Source organism: Mobula hypostoma, chromosome 12, assembly GCF_963921235.1.
Source record: "Mobula hypostoma chromosome 12, sMobHyp1.1, whole genome shotgun sequence".
NCBI classification, from domain to species: domain Eukaryota; kingdom Metazoa; phylum Chordata; class Chondrichthyes; order Myliobatiformes; family Myliobatidae; genus Mobula; species Mobula hypostoma.
The window spans coordinates 68,786,524-68,802,451 of record NC_086108.1 but is presented as its reverse complement, the minus strand read 5'-3'; the positions used below and the strand labels follow the sequence as shown (position 1 = coordinate 68,802,451).

At 39.9% G+C, this 15,928-nt stretch overlaps 1 protein-coding gene across 2 annotated transcripts in view; it reads left to right on the top strand.

Annotated features, from left to right (window-relative positions):
• Window positions 1-15,928, top strand: part of faf1 (Fas (TNFRSF6) associated factor 1) — a 415,765-nt gene that overhangs the window by 281,537 nt on the left and 118,300 nt on the right. For both annotated transcript variants that reach the window (XM_063064333.1, XM_063064334.1), the window contains one exon: window positions 578-659. In XM_063064333.1, coding sequence (XP_062920403.1) covers window positions 578-659 — 82 coding nt within the window. The remainder of the gene's footprint in view (window positions 1-577; window positions 660-15,928) is intronic.

Here is a 15,928-nt window from a genome sequence, read left to right as displayed (position 1 = left end):
CTTAAATGCTCAATCCTTGGTGCCCAAAACATGATTGCCGATCTGAATCTTTAAAGGGGCTGTGCCAGCTGTACATACCCCGGCTAGTTAGAGGTTCTATACCTCGGAAGCTGGCACGGAGGGGTGCATGTCATAATAACTTGGATTGGTGCTTGTGCCTTCCCCCTTCAAATCTGATTAAATGGGCCAATTGTTTTGGGGGGGGGGTTGGAATTTTAACTCATGGGAAGTGATCACATTGAGAGATATTTAGAATTAGAGATCATAATCTTTAGATGGTGGATCAGCCATTTAGGACTGATTGAAGAAACTTTCTTCACTAAGGGAAATATGAGTTTTTTTAGAATTTGAAAACTATATATGATTGATACTGATCACTTTTATTTGTTTTGGACAAAAAGGCAATCAAGAGATATGGAGAAAATGTGAGGTATTACAAAAGTCTGCAATGATTATTTTTGGTGGTGTGTGCTTCCAGAACCAGATGGCCTATTTCTTGTTTTCATTTCAACAACTATTCATTTATTGTGCCTTTTTTAAGCATGAATCAAACTTAATTATCTTTGTGAAATAATAGATATGGTGATTGCCATCCTGTATTCTTTATTGGATCACTTGAGGCTGCCTTTCAAGAAGCATTCTATGGAAAAGCCAGAGATGTAAGTGACCTTTCAAGATATTAGCTCAATATCTATGAATATTTCAGTCTCATGATTTGAACAGGTTGTGTCATTCAACAAAATACATATAAAAATTGGCAGCATTTCTTTTTTCCTGTCTACCTCTGGCCATCACCTCTTCTCCTCCACTATTCCATAAATTTATTCTGGCACAGATAAGTGTAGCTTTTAATTGCAGGTGAAGATATTTTGAAGTGGAAGACGAAGTTTACAGATGAAAAATAACATATAATTTGCTGATTTGTAACTCAATTTCACAGACAGCATCACAGATGCTTCCAAAAAAAGCATAAAGTAGTTTCTCTTCAAACATATATTAATAGACATACTAAATGCGAGAGAAAATTTTAGCCTAGAAGGTGGGAGGTGGATTGAAAATAAACTAATTTTGAAATATTTTGTATTTCTTCATCTCTAAATGTTTGAGTAAAATAAAGAAATTAAACAATCTTTCTCTATTTATAATCCAAAAACTATCAAGTGCTTAGCTTAAGATGAAATAATTGTTAGCTTTGTTTAGCAAAAATCTTTCAGACCAAAATTATAAAAAGTAGCTGTTTAAGCCTAGAATGACTTAATTTTTTAACCACATAGTTTACGTTTAAACATTATACTATGAGCCAATTCTGTAGGATGTCATTGGTCTCACATTATTTGAAACACTGAAATGCTTTTTCATTGTAAGCTAGTTTTAAAATTCTGTAATTTTTCTAGTAAACAAAATCTTAAAGCTACTAAGTCACATAAAAGGAAGGAAAAGTATGGTGCTTGAAATCTGTTTTAACCAAATCCATGGTCAGGATTTTTGAACCTAAACTCATTAAATGTTTATTTGAATGGCTGGATTACGAAGGATTTTGGAATACCATCAATTGATATATACTTAATCGCTAAGTAAAACACTAGACTTGATTAAGTTTTTCTCACGATGCTGCTCACAGTTGATCTAATCAGGATGCTTTAAACTGATTATGTACAGATTAGAGTGATGGCCCAGTTGACCGTTTTTTATCTTTTCTATTTTCATTTGATTATCTTTTTTTAATAAAAAGATCTTATATCCTTGAAACCCAACAAATGCCCAGAAATATAATGTTTTGATTGAGATTTTTATGGAATGTTTATTTTTTTAAAATACAATATGTAATGTACCATTGTCTACTTCTGAAAGAATCAAATTTTTAAATATTGCAAGATTTTTTAAAATCAAAAATTGTGATGTATATGTTGAGGTTTTTTTTAGGCAAGATAGTCTTTTGAAAATTGAGTTTGATCATGTCAAGTTTGAACAATGTACTTTTTAGTGTTGATACCAAAAAAGACTTTCTGTGTAGTTCAAAATTAAGTATTTGTATCTTTGGCATTGTGTGGCACTGAGAGATCCTTCAACACTTGGCAAGGATCATTGTATCTTCATTAGTCACAGGTGAGGTACTGGAAGATCAGAGGATGGCTAATGTTGTGCCTTTATTTAAGAAAGGCAAGTTAGAAACCACAAGCCAATATATCTGATTGGGAAATTACTGAAAGAAATTCTGAGAGACAGAATTTATTTGCATTTGGTAGGAAGTAGAAGATGAAAGTGGATGGTTGCTTTTTGGATTGGGGACCTGTAACTAGTGGTGTGTCACAGTGATCGGTGCTGGATCCTTTATTGTTTTAAAATATAGTAATGATTTGGAAGAGAATATAAGCGACATGATTAGTAAGCTTACTGAACACACTGAAGTCATTATTGCAGACAGTGAAGAAGGTTACAACAGGATAGATTAACTGGGCATGTGTGTAAAGGCATTACAGATGGTATTTAACCTGAACAAGCTTTGGGGTGTTAAAGTAGTCCAGGACATGCATTGGGAAAAGATATGGCCTTGCCAGGTGATATGGGCATTCTGAGTGGTGAAGAAGGCTTATGATTTAGGAGTTGGGATGTCATGTTCCAGTTGTATAAATTTTTGCTAAGACTACACTTGGAGTATTGTTTGCCATTCCAATCACCATGCTATAGGAAGGATATGATTAAACTAGAAAGGATGCAGAAAAGATTAACAGGAATATTTCCTAAACTTGGAGGTCAGAATAATAACTGGCATGTGTTGTGAAATTTGTTAACTTGAGTTATAAAGAGTTATTGGATACGTTGAAGCCGTTTTCCCTGGAACAAAGTAGGCCAAGGATTGACCCATATAGACATCATAGATTAGGAGAGGCAGAGGTAAGGTAGATGGTCACAGTCTTTTTCCCAGGATTGGGAGGGACGGGATCTAACACCACAGGGAATAACTTTAAGATGAGGAGGAGACGTTTAAAGCTTAACTGAGGGACATTTTTCCACCCAGAGGGTATTCGGTTTATGTAATGAGCTCATTGAGGCAGTTCCAAATACAACATTGCAATGACATTTGGACAATTATGTAGGAAAGGTTTAGGGGTTGTCACACCTTGCTATCAGGTGTGGGTAAGTGTGCTCAACAAGGGTCACCAGTGGGAAATAAAAACAGATGGTAAGCTGCAACAGTACATTAGTACAAGCGGTTTTTTTAGTGCCAGGTGAAAAAAAAGGCAGAAGTTGTGAAAAAAAAAATTTACAAATAGACAAATAAAAATGAACATGTACAAAAATTTACAAATATACGGAGGCTTTCTCCATGACACACTTTGTCATTAACTTTCCAATATAACTATTCACCAACTGTCAAATCCAACCTCCACACCTCTCAGCAAAGCCATACTGAGGGTTTAAATCTGCCTGTGTAGGGGATAGTGTGCCTGCTCCCACTAACCCAGGCATTATTTTAGGATGCCCTAAACTGGCCCTCAGGTCCTTTGGTGCTGTTCTGCTGTCTACAAATTGATGTAACGGTGTGCGTGAAAATAAATGAAACTATTAGGAATGCCTGTGTCCAGAATCTCTATTTTTCTGAGTTATAAACCAGTAGAGCACCTTAACTGAGGGGATTGTTTTGATTAGCCAAGGTAGCGATTGTTTTACTGTTGGGGTGTGTAAATGGCAAACTCCTAAGAACTGCAGAATGGGAGGGCAAAATATGTGAACTACTGGGGAAACCAGACCAGAGACAGAATGAGGAGGAGTGACTAACCGGGCCAAAGGGGCAAGGTTAGTGGGAGAATTGGTATTGCCAACCTGTTCTGACAAGAGTTATATGGGCCAAGCACAGGCAAGTGGTATTAGTATAGATGGGCATCTTGGATAGCATGGATGAGTTGAGCTGTTTCCATGCTGTAACCATGAATGTAAAACTCTGACGCAGATAGCAGTATAAGAAAGTAAAAATATTATTCATTGTAGATTGAACATCTTTTTTATTCATTTTTATTTGTTATTAAGCACATAGATAACAAAAACAATTGCCAGTGTATTTGGGGAATGGAAAATAATTAATCTATTTGTATTGACTTATTTCATTGTCAATGATCTGGGAAATGGGGTGAATTTATAAATTTCTTTGAAGGATACTGCAAATAATTCGCAATATTTGATAGTTTACAGTGATTTGTAGGTTTGGTAGTAGATATGTATGATGAACTGATAGATTTGAGATCCTGTTCTTCTGAGAATGTTTGCCTGTTTTGGGTTTGCCATGAGAGAATTTCATTTTGGTTATGAAAGGTGAAACTCCTGGGTGCTACAGCTATTACCTAGGCAACCTTATATAACCAGATAATCAACTGATATCTATTCCTTGTAATTAAGCTTGCTTTCAGAGTGTTTAGTGTCATAGCTAGTATGTTACTGTAGATGAGCAAATAATATTACCAATTTTATTTTGCATAGGGAAGTGCTGGAGTTTGCAGTTGTCTGGGTAAGAGGTAAATATAAGAAAATGATTGAGATAGAATGTGAGTGAGTACAAAATGGGGCAAGAACTTGATTCAAATCTTTGTCATGACTTAAGTTTATTTCCTGGTTTGAGCAACACCCAATCATAGAGATGTGGATGGTGGAAAATGTAGGACATGTCATGAACACTGCCAGGCCTTCTGTGCTAGGAGCTTATTTTTCCATCATTTGCCTTTTTGACTGAACTCAATTGATATGTTCAACATCAGGAAGCTTGACATTTCGTCTGATTTCTGAGTGGCATAACAGATGATTCAGGGGCATCCCTTGGGAATGTTACACCAGTTAATGCGTTGTCCCGTCAATCTGTTAGGGTTTGTAGATCCTCCTTTTCATGGGAAATGACCAGGATCAGGTTTAATATTAGCGGCATATGTCATCAAATTTGTTAACTTAATGGCAGCAGTACAATAAAGTTAACAAATGATTACTCTTCCTTTTTTTGTAGGATATTTATAGATAACAGAATTTTGGGAGGAAGAGGAATTGGATGAGTTAATTGTAGAACTCTGATTCCTTAACCAATATATCAATAAAAAGCTCTCAGTACATTGGTAGTAGTTACATAACCATTATGGAAATTTTGAGGGACCTGAAGAGGTATGTTGTGAAAAGCTAGATCCCATGCATCAATTGAGAGAAGGAACTTTCTTTGAAGATGAGCTCAAGGCTGATAGTTATCTTTGGGCAGCATGACAGCATGATGGTTGGCACAATGCTATTGCAGCATCAGCTGTAAGATCATGGTTCAATTCCTGCTGCTGTCTGTATGAAGTTTGTACATTCTTCTCATGGCCACGTGAGTTTCCTCCGGGAACTCCAATTTCCTCCCTCATTCCAAAGATCTATGGTTAGAATTAGTGTGTTATGAGCATATTATGTTGTCATTGTATGAGAAGTTGACATTTGCTGGCTGCCCATCACTATCCTCACTTATTTGGTTCTTCTTCCCCTTCACAAAATTTTCTCATCATAGTAGGATCAAAGTTATAAATTTCCCCATAAAATGTGACAAAATCACAGTTAAGATTAAAGAATTTTTATAAAACTGTAAAAGAATAGTTTAGCAATAGATAATTTTTAAAGTGAAGTTTAGTTATTGTGTTCTTTACATTTTCTGTGTTTAATAAATCTGCTTGATACTTTAATAATGAACGTAGGTGTGAAATAATTCATTCTAAACACATTGATGAAGGTAGATCAGTAGATGTAGTGTATATGGATTTCAGCAAGGCATTTTGAGAAAGTAAGGAGGCATGGGATCCAAGGGGACATTGCTTTGTGGATCCAGAACTGGCTTGCCCACAAAAGGCAAAGAGTGGTTTTAGACATGTCATATTCTGCATGGAGGTCGGTGACCAGTGGTGTGCCTCAAGGATCTGTTCTGGGACCCCTTTTCTTTGTGATTTTTATAAATGACCTGGATGAGGAAGTGGAGGGATGGGTTAGTAAATTTGCTGATGAAACAAAAGTTGGAGGTGTTGTGGATAGTGTTGGAGGGCTGTCAGAAGTTACAGCGGGACATTGATAGGATGCAAAAAATGGGCCGAGAAGTGGCAGATGGAGTTCAACCCAGATAAGTGTGAGGTGGTTCATTTTGGTAGGTCAAATATGATGACAGAATATAGTATTAATGGTAAGACTCTTGGCAGTGTGGAGGATCAGAGGGATCTTGGGGTTCGAGTCCAGAGGACACTCAAAGCTGCTGCGCAGGTTGACTCTGCAGTTAAGAAAGCATACGGTGCATTGGCCTTCATTAATCTTGGGATTGAGTGTAGGAGCCGAGAAGTAATGTTGCAGCTATATAGGGCACTGATCAGACCCCACTTGGAGTACTGTGCTCAGTTCTGGTCGCCTCACTGTAGGAAGGATGTGGAAACCATAGAAAGGGTGCAGAGGAGATTTCCAAGGATGTTGCTTGGATTGAGGAGCATGTCTTATGAGAATAGGTTGTGTGAACTTGGCCTTTTTTCCTTGGAGCAACCAAGAATGAGAGGTAACCTGATAGAGGTGTATAAGATGATGAGAGTTTTTGATTGTGTGGATAGTCAGAGGCTTTTTCCCAGGGCTGAAATGGCTGGCACGAGAGGGCACAGTTTTAAGGTGCTTGGAAGTAGGTACAGAGGAGATGTCAGGGGTAAGTTTTTTTTACGCAGAGAGTGGTGAGTGCATGGAATGGGCGGCCTGCGATGGTGGTGGACGCAGATATGATAGGGTCTTTTAAGAGCCTCCTGGACAGGTACATGGAGCTCAGAAATATTGAGGGTTATGTGTAACCCTAGGTAATTTTTAAGGTAAGGACATGTTCGGCACAGCTTTGTGGGTCGAAGGGCCTGTATTGTGCTATAGGTTTTCTATGTTTTCTGTTTTTTCTAGCCTTGTGGTAGCTGCATCTCAGTTGGCAACAATATTAGCTCTTCAGTTAAGAGTTTTGTACATTTATGCCCACATCCAGAGACTGCACTACATGATTGAGAGTGTATTTCATGATTATATGGTATGAATAAATATATAAAGGTATGGATATATATTTCTCCCATATTTGTTGCAACAATATCTTCTCTGCCGAATGAAAGGTTGTGACGAATTAGCATATAGGAGGGGGATTGAAAATCTGGCTGCATGGAATAAGCTCTCACTGAATGTCAGCAAGGCCAAGAAGCTGATTGTTGACCTCAGGAGGGGGAAACCGGAGGTCTATAAGCCAGTCTTCATCGGAGGATCAGAGGTGGAGAGGATCAGCAACTTTAAATTTGTTGGTATCATCATTTTAGGAGACCTGTCCTTGGCCCAGCATGTGAATGCAATTATGAAGAATGCACGGCAGCACCTCTACTTCTGAGAAGTTTGCGTAAAATTGGCATGACATCTAAAAGTTTGACAAACTTCTATCGATGTATACTGTAAAGTATATTGATTGGCTGCATCACAACTTAGTGTGGAAATACCAATGCTTTTGAATGGAAAAATCGACAAAAGGTAGTGGACGTGGCCCAGTCCATCATGGGTAAAGCCCTCCCCATCATTGAGAACATCAATATGGAGAGTTGTTGCAGGAAAGCAGCATCCATCATCGGAGACCCCCAACACCCAGATCACACTTTTTTCTTGCTGCTGCCATCAGGAAGGAGGTACAGGAACGTCAGGACTCACATCCCCAGGTTCAGGAACACTTACTACCACTTAAACCATCAGGCTCTTGAACCAGGAGAAGAAATATACTGTATCTAGGAGAGTATCTAGTAGCTTTGTGAGCTGTTGGCAAAATGTCACTGTTGGTCACCAGCACGATATTAGTAGCTATGAAGATCAGCTGCTCTTCCATAGAAAGTTGTTGGAGGCAAGTTGAAACATTGTGGCCAGAGAAGGTTTGTGGAAATGATGCAGCCTTTCTATTGGTTGGGAGCACTTCTCAGTAAAGATAGCAATCAATGATGAAATTCAGCACTGGCCCCAATGCACCATTACAGCCTTTGGCCGATTAATGAAAAGTTGCTGTCTGTTGACTATGTTGAATTTCATGTGGATAACACTAGACTCACAGCGAAGTAAGTGTTCAGCCATGCATCAGGGCATACAGAAGTCCAAATATGCACCATTTTACGGATTTCCCATTTGCCAACCTTGTTAGTTGCAAACTGCAGTTCCCAGTGCCTCATCAGCTCCCTCTGAAGACACAAAACCTGGTTTTCAACCAGGCCAGCTGGAAGATGTCTCTGAACAACTACCACCAACATATCACCTGGGGAACCAGGGGAAACAACACACTTGACCACAGTTATCCCACCATCAAGAACACTTACCGTGCCATCCCACACCTGCACTTTGGAAAGTCTGATCACTTGGCCCTACTTCTATCGCAGCTCCTAGGCAGAGACTAAAGACCATTGGTGAGGACCAAGAAGTTATGGTCAAGGAAGGTGGAGAAGCGCTTACAGGACTGCTTTGAGTTGGTTGAATGCACAATATTCTAGGACTCATCTTTGAGTCTGAATGAAAATGCCACAGTTGTCACCAACTTCATTAAAACCTGTGTGGATGAGTGTGTGCCTTCAACAACATACCAGACGTATCCAAATCAAAAGCCATGGATGACCAGGAGATTTGTAGCTTGCTGAGGGCTAGGTTTGTGGCATTCAAGACTGGTGAGCCAGAACTACATAAGATTGGATGCCAATGTCAGAACATCTTTTACGAGGGTGAATCCTCACAAGCTGTCAGGTCCTGATGTTGTACCTGGTAGAGCTCTGAAAGCCTGTGCATCCAAATGGCAGAAGTGTTCAAGGACACCCTCAATCTCTCACTGCTACAGTCGGAGATTTCCACCTGATTCAAAAGGGCGACAGTCATACCAGTGCTAAAGAAGAACAGGGGAGCTGCTTCAATGGCTATTGCCCAGTGGCACTCACATCTACTGTGTTGAAGTGCTTTGAGAGGTTGGTCGTGACTAGAATAAACTCCTGCCTAAGGAAGGACCTGGACCACTGCAATTCCCCTAACACCACAATAGATCTACAATGAATGCAATCTCACTGGCTCTCCACTCAGCCTTGGATAACCTGGACAACAGTAGTACTTACATCAGGCTGCAAATTATTGACGACAACTCTTTGTTCAACACAATCATACCCTCACTTTTAATCAAAAAGCTCCAAACCCTGGCCCAATATATTGACAGCGCATTATTTCATTTAGAGTTTGAGGAGAATTGGTATGTCAGCAAAGATGCTCTCAAGTTTCTAGGTGTACCGTGGAGAGCACATTCTAATTGATTGCATCACCATCTTGTGTGGATAGGCCACTGCGTAGGACCAAAAAAAAGGTGCAGAAACTTGTAATCTCAGTCAGCTTCATCATGGACACTAGCATTCCAGCATCCAGGAAACCTTCAAAGGGCGATGCCTCCAAAAGGCAGCATTCATCATTAAGGACCCCCAGCACTCAGGACATGCCCTGTTCTCATCGCTACCATTAAGAAGGAAGTACAGGATCCTGGAAACACACATTCAATATTTCATGTTTCTATGCCATCTGATTTCTGAATGGACAATGAACTCATGAACACTTTATCACTATTTTTTCCTCTCCTTTTGCACTAGTTATTTTTTCATAGATGCTTAACAATACATAGTTATGACTATGTATTGCAATGTACTTTTGCTGCAAATCAATAGCTCCTCATTTCATCTCCCCTCCCGCACACACCTGCCTTCCCCCTCATCTGGTCTCACTTATCACCTGCCAGCTTGTCTTCCTTCCCCTCTTTCCCCCACTATACTTATGGGTTCTTCCCTCTTTCCAGTACTGATGAAGGGTCTCGGCCTGAAGCATCGGCTGTTTGTTCCTGTCCATAGTAGCTGCCTAACCTGCTGGGTTCCTCCAGCATTTTGTGTGTGTTGCTCTGGATTTCCAGCATTTGCAGAATGTCTTGTATTTATTATTTTAAAATGCAAGTTACACAATTTAACAAATACCTTTTGTGGCAAGGGATACAGATTTCCCCAAATTTATGCTGCTTTCATTAATTGGATGTGAACAAAATGTTCTATGGACAAGTTTAATTTGTGTCAGTAATTTGATTTTTATTTAGTGCAGAACGCAAAGGTTAATATCTCTTGTTTGGTGTGTGAATGCTTCTTGGATAACTGCAGATTGTAGAGCTTTGCAGAATCAGTGGGATAATATTTCTGAGAGGATTATGATTTTTTTTTCCCCAAGGGAAATGTTGGACTATTCAGATTTATTTATCACATGTACATTAAAACATAGAGTGACGGGATGGAGATACATCTCTACCAAAGGAGGTGAAAGGTGCTCCTTCCCTTCACTAGCCTGCAGGTCGCCCTCGGGCAAGGTATCACATCTGCTTAGCACCCCAATCAGGGTCACGTGAAGCCATGGGAGCAGGTGGTGGATGGTCTTATAAGCAACTGGTACATATCCCAAGACCTGGTTATGTGACCACTGACACCAGGTAATCTCTGAAGAGTTTTGATAATGGCTGGGGTCGACCGCCTTGTAAAGACACTGCCCAGAAGGTCAAAACATTTGCCAAGAACAATCATGATCATAGACCATGATTGCCTACCTCTTACAACACAGCACATAACGAACAAACATTGAAATGTAGTGAAGGCAGCAGTGGAGATCAAGTCATTGGGTGTATTTTAGGCAGAGATTGATAGGTATCTGAGTAGCCAGGGCATCAAAGGTTATAGTGAGAAGGCGGGGGAGTGGGACTAAATGGGAGAATGGATCAGCTCATGATAAAATGGCGGAGCAGACTCGATGGGTCGAATGGCCGACTTCTGCTCCTTTGTCTTATGGTCTTATATACCGGTGATATTAAGCCTGATTCTGATTCTGACAAAACTGGAATATAAGGAAGAAGTCCTCAATCCTGAGTGAGGGTCTGGGAAGAGGATCTGGTTACAGTAAAGCATCCCTATATCAGTATTCAAAACTGCTTGCATTAAAAGACGATATTACGTTTGCCTTCCTAACTGTAATGCATATTTTCTTTTAGCAATTTATGTAAAAAGACATCCAAGTCCCTTTGGAAAATCTCACTCTGTTTTAAATTATTATTGATGTCATTCAGTTTCTTGGGCATACCAAGGTATCACACAATTAGGAATGACTAGTCTCCCAAGTTATACTGTACCCAATGTGCTAAATGGTGTTGAACTTTGGTAAGCAATAAAAATTGAATGGAGGAGGAAAGAGCAGAATAAAATAAAGGTGATGAAGAGATCGATGTTAAACCAATACTGTCAGCCGCAAAAAATTACAATCTCCTATTGATAGTTCTTTCAACTAAATATCATCTTTACTCAATACATCAACAGATCTGCAAGTGTGTGTTTCATCATCATTATATATTCCCCTGCACCATTTCTCTTGATATGTATCCCGTTACTTCATTGCGATGATTATTTTCACCCTGGCCCCAGAAAAGTATCTGTGCTCATTTAACCTTAAAATACAGAGAATTTTAAAACCCTGTTATTTACATAGTTTCTCTCACAATCATTACAGCACAAAGAGGAGCTTTCAGTCCATTAAGTCCCTGCTGCTTTTATGCTGGCACTTTGCTGTGTGCTCTCTGAAGCCTTTACCATTGCCATTTTATGAGTAAGAGTAAGTGGAAGCTCTCTTATATGTTGGAGTTTTGGTATAGAGGTGGCCACCTTACCTCTTTGATATGACATCGGAAAACCCATACAAACTGGCTGCCACTATCAGCTGCAAAGTGGTTTCTTGGTTGAGAGTTGCTTTTTGAATCCTCTGATGTATTTTTAAAGAAGAAAGTTGACTACTGGATTTAGTTTCTCTGAAACATAGAAATAAAGTCTTCTCCCTTGTATTCCAGCTTCTTGACATTCCAACGTGAGACCAGAATTTGTTGTAGCAATAAATGAAACTATAGTATATACAATCTAACCACCATATCCCCCAAATGTTTAGAAACTCAAGATAATATTCTCTTAAAGAATAAAACCTGAGGCTCCTGACAATAATTGGAATTAATGGAAAATAAAAACTTGTTCTTTGCAAATAATCTAGAATATTGTGTGTTTAGAAAACCAAATTCCAATTTTGTTGAAATACTGTAAATGATTGTGCAAAATGAATGTGCTTGCTGTTTGTAAACCTCCCTGTTTTAACTTAATAAATGAAGCTGTATTTGCCACATTTTGAACTTGGCTGCATCAGTAGTTTTGTAGTGCATGCACTCTACATGGAAACTGCTTTTTAACTGTAGGATTTCTTTGGAGTAGAAAAGCTTACAATGTGATGGTATCCAATTTTTTTTCCAAATCACTATATCTTCTGGTGACAATAAATTAAAATGATGACCTGACATTCAGCATTAAACCAGACTTCTCCATTCAAATGAAAAAAGTTCTTGTACCAGATCATTTTTTTCACTACTAGCAGTAAAAATGCATTGGGATCATCCTAAATGCAGCGTAAGTAAGCACTGTTTCTTTTTCTTCTAAAGTATTTGATGGGTGAGAAGCTGAAATGAGAATATATCTAAGTTATGTGACAGTTTCACAAGACCTTTTCTAATAGCTTCTAGAGAAAGGAGAGAAAGAAAACCATCCGCTTGCCACAAAGCAACAGTGCTACAAAGAACAGATTAAAGGTTTAGAAGAGGTCAATGTGGGTTTTTCACTAACTAAACACTGTCTTAAAGTTTCGTATGCAGAAAATAATGAAGTCATCTAAGAGTTTTTAAAGAATTTTATTTCTTTTTCTGTGCCTGTATTTGGTTGCCTGCTCAGCATGGCTGTTTAATCTCTCAAGGCTTTTGAATTGGCCCAATGAATGAGTGGGTAGCTGTCTCTCTAGGAGCTAGAAGCTTATTCTGAAGCCTAATCATTGAGTAAACATAGCCTTGCCCTCCTTCTCTAACAACCTTTATACAATAGCAGGGATTCTAGTGGAGTAACCTGGATATTGCACACTGGGCTTTGAAATGTAGAATGGATGAGCAACAGGACAGGCTGGGGCTGTCTTCTCTCTCTTTTTAATTAAAACGCCACAGAGCTATCAATATGTTGTTTTTGTATCCTAATTAGATATTGTTTCAGCAGGGAAAAAGACTTCATGTTTTTATTTGGGTAGAAGGGTTTGTTGCATTTACACTGAAAACTACTAATAGGTAACGAACCAAATGTTACTTTTGAGTGCCTTTCTTCATACTTATGTAGTCATTTTCATGTGGATATTTGCATTATTGCCAACAAAAAAGTCTGTTTTGCAGACTGGTTTTATAAACATCTAATAAAAATTTAGCATATTCATTTTATGTCCCATTTTTGTATAAAATATTACTCTGTGGTAAATGGTTAATGGATACTAGTCTTGGCTGTCTGGTTGAACTCCCTGCTCTGGGTCAAAAGGTTGTGGTTTCAAGCCTTGCTTTAAAAGTTGAGCACCTGTCTTGTACTGCATTAGAGTACTATTGTATTGTTATAGTGATGGGGGGGAGGATTCTTTTGGCCTTGGGAGAATGATAAATGGATAACAGTCAGGAGAGGGAAGGGCAAAAGGCAGATACTAGAGAGTACCCCTGTGGCTGCCCCCCCTTAATAATAAGTACTCCTGTTTGAGTACTGCTGGGGGGGGGGGAGATGGCCTACCTGGGGGAAGCAACAATGGCTGCACCTCTGGCACAGAGTCTGGCCCTGTGGCTGAGAAGGGTAGGGAAAGGAAGAAGGTAGCAATAATAGGGGAATCTATAGTTAGGGGGTCAGACAGGTGATTCTGTGGACACAGGAAAGAAACGCGATGGTAGTTTGCCTCCCAGGTGCCAGGGTCTGGGATGTTTCTGATCGTGTCCACGATATCCTGAAGTGGGAAGGTGAACAGCCAGAGGTCGTGATGCATACTGGTCCCAACGACATAGGTAGGAAAAGGGAGGAGGTCCTGAAAACAGACTACAGGGAGTTGGGAAGGAAGTTGACAAGCAGGACCTCAAAGGTAGTAATCTCGGGGTGACTACCTGTGCCATGTGACAGTGAGTATAGGAATAAAGTGAAGTGGAGGATAAATGTGTGGCTGAGGTATTGGAGCAGGGGGCAGGGATTCAGATTTCTGGATCATTGGACCTCTTTTGGGGCAGGCGTAACCTGTACAAAAAGGAAGAGTTGCACTTGAATCCGAGGGAGACCAATATCCTGGCAGGGAGGTTTGCTAAGGCTATTGGGGAGAGTTTAAATTAGAATTGCTGGGAGGGGGGAACCAAACTGAAGACACGGAGGAAGGGCTGTAGGCTCACAAATAGAGAAAGCTTGGAGACAATGCGAGAGGGAGGACTGGCAGGTGATAGAGAAGGGATGCACTCAGACCGATGGTTTGAGATGTGTCCATTTTTAATGCAAGATGCATCATGAACAAAGCAGATGAGCTTAGGCCGTGGATCAGTACTTGGAGCTATGATGTTGAGGCCATTACAGACACTTGAATGGCTCAGGGGCAGGAATGGTTACTTCGAGTGCCAGGCTTTAGATGTTTCAGAAAGTACAGGGAGGGAGGCAAAAGAGGTGGGACATGGCACTGCTGATCAGAGATAGTGTCACGGCTGCAGAAAAGGAGGAAGTCATGGACGGATTGTCTACTGAGTCTCTGTGGGTGGAAGTTAGAAATAAGAAGGAGTCAATAACTCTATTGTGTGTTTTTTATATACCACCCAATAGTAACAGGGACATCGAGGAGCAGATAGGGAGACAGATTTTGGAAAGGTGTAATAATAACAGAGTTGTCGTGATGGGAGATTTTAATTTCCCAAATATTGATTGGCATCCCCCTAGAGCAAGGGGTTGAGATGGGGTGGAGTTTGTTAGGTGTGTTCAGGAAGGTTTCCTGACACAATATGTAGATAAGCCTACAAGAGGAGAGGCTGTACTTGATCTGGTATTGGGAAATGAACCTGGTCAGGTGTCAGGTCTCTCAATGGGAGAGCATTTTGGAGATAATGATCACAATTCTATCTACTTTACCATAGCATTGGAGAGGGATAGGAACAGACTAGTTAGGAAAGCATTTAATTGGAGTAAGGGCAAATATGAAGCTATCAGACAGGAACTTGGAAGCATAAATTGAGAACAAGTATTCTCAGGGAAATGTACGGCAGAAATATGGCAAATGTTCAGGGGATATTTGTGTGGCGTTCTGCATAGGTACATTACAATGAGACAGGAAAAGGATGGTAGGGTACAGGAACTGTGGTGTACAAAGGCTGTTGAAAATTTAGTCAAGAAGAAAAGAAAAGCTTACAAAAGGTTCAAAAAACTGGGTAACGATAGAGATTTAGAAGATTGTAAGGCTAGCAGGAAGGAGCTTAAGGAGAGCCAGAAGGGGCATGAGAAGGCCTTGGTGAGCAGGATTAAGGAACACCCCAAAAGTATATGAAGAGCAAGAGGATAAGATGTGAAAGAATAGGACCAAATGAGTGTGACAATAGAGAAGTGTGTATGGAACCAGAGGAGATAGCAGAGATACATAGTGAATACTTTGCTTCAGTATTCACTACGGAAAAGGATCTTGGTCATTGTAGGGATGACTTACAGCGGATTGAAAAACTTGAGCATATAGACATTAAGAAAGAGGATGTGCTGGAGCTTTTGGAAAACATCCAGTTGGTTATGTTTCCAGGACTGGATGAGATGTACCCCAAGCTACTGTGGGAGGCGAGGGAGGAGAATGCTGAGCCTCTGGCAATGGTCTTTGCATCATCAGTGGGGATGGGAGAGGTTCCGGGGGATTGGAGGGTTGCAGATGTTGTTCTCTTATTCAAGAAAAGCATTAGAGATAACCCAGGAAATTATAGACCAGTGAGTCTTACTTCAGTCGTTGGTAAGTTGATGGAGAAGAT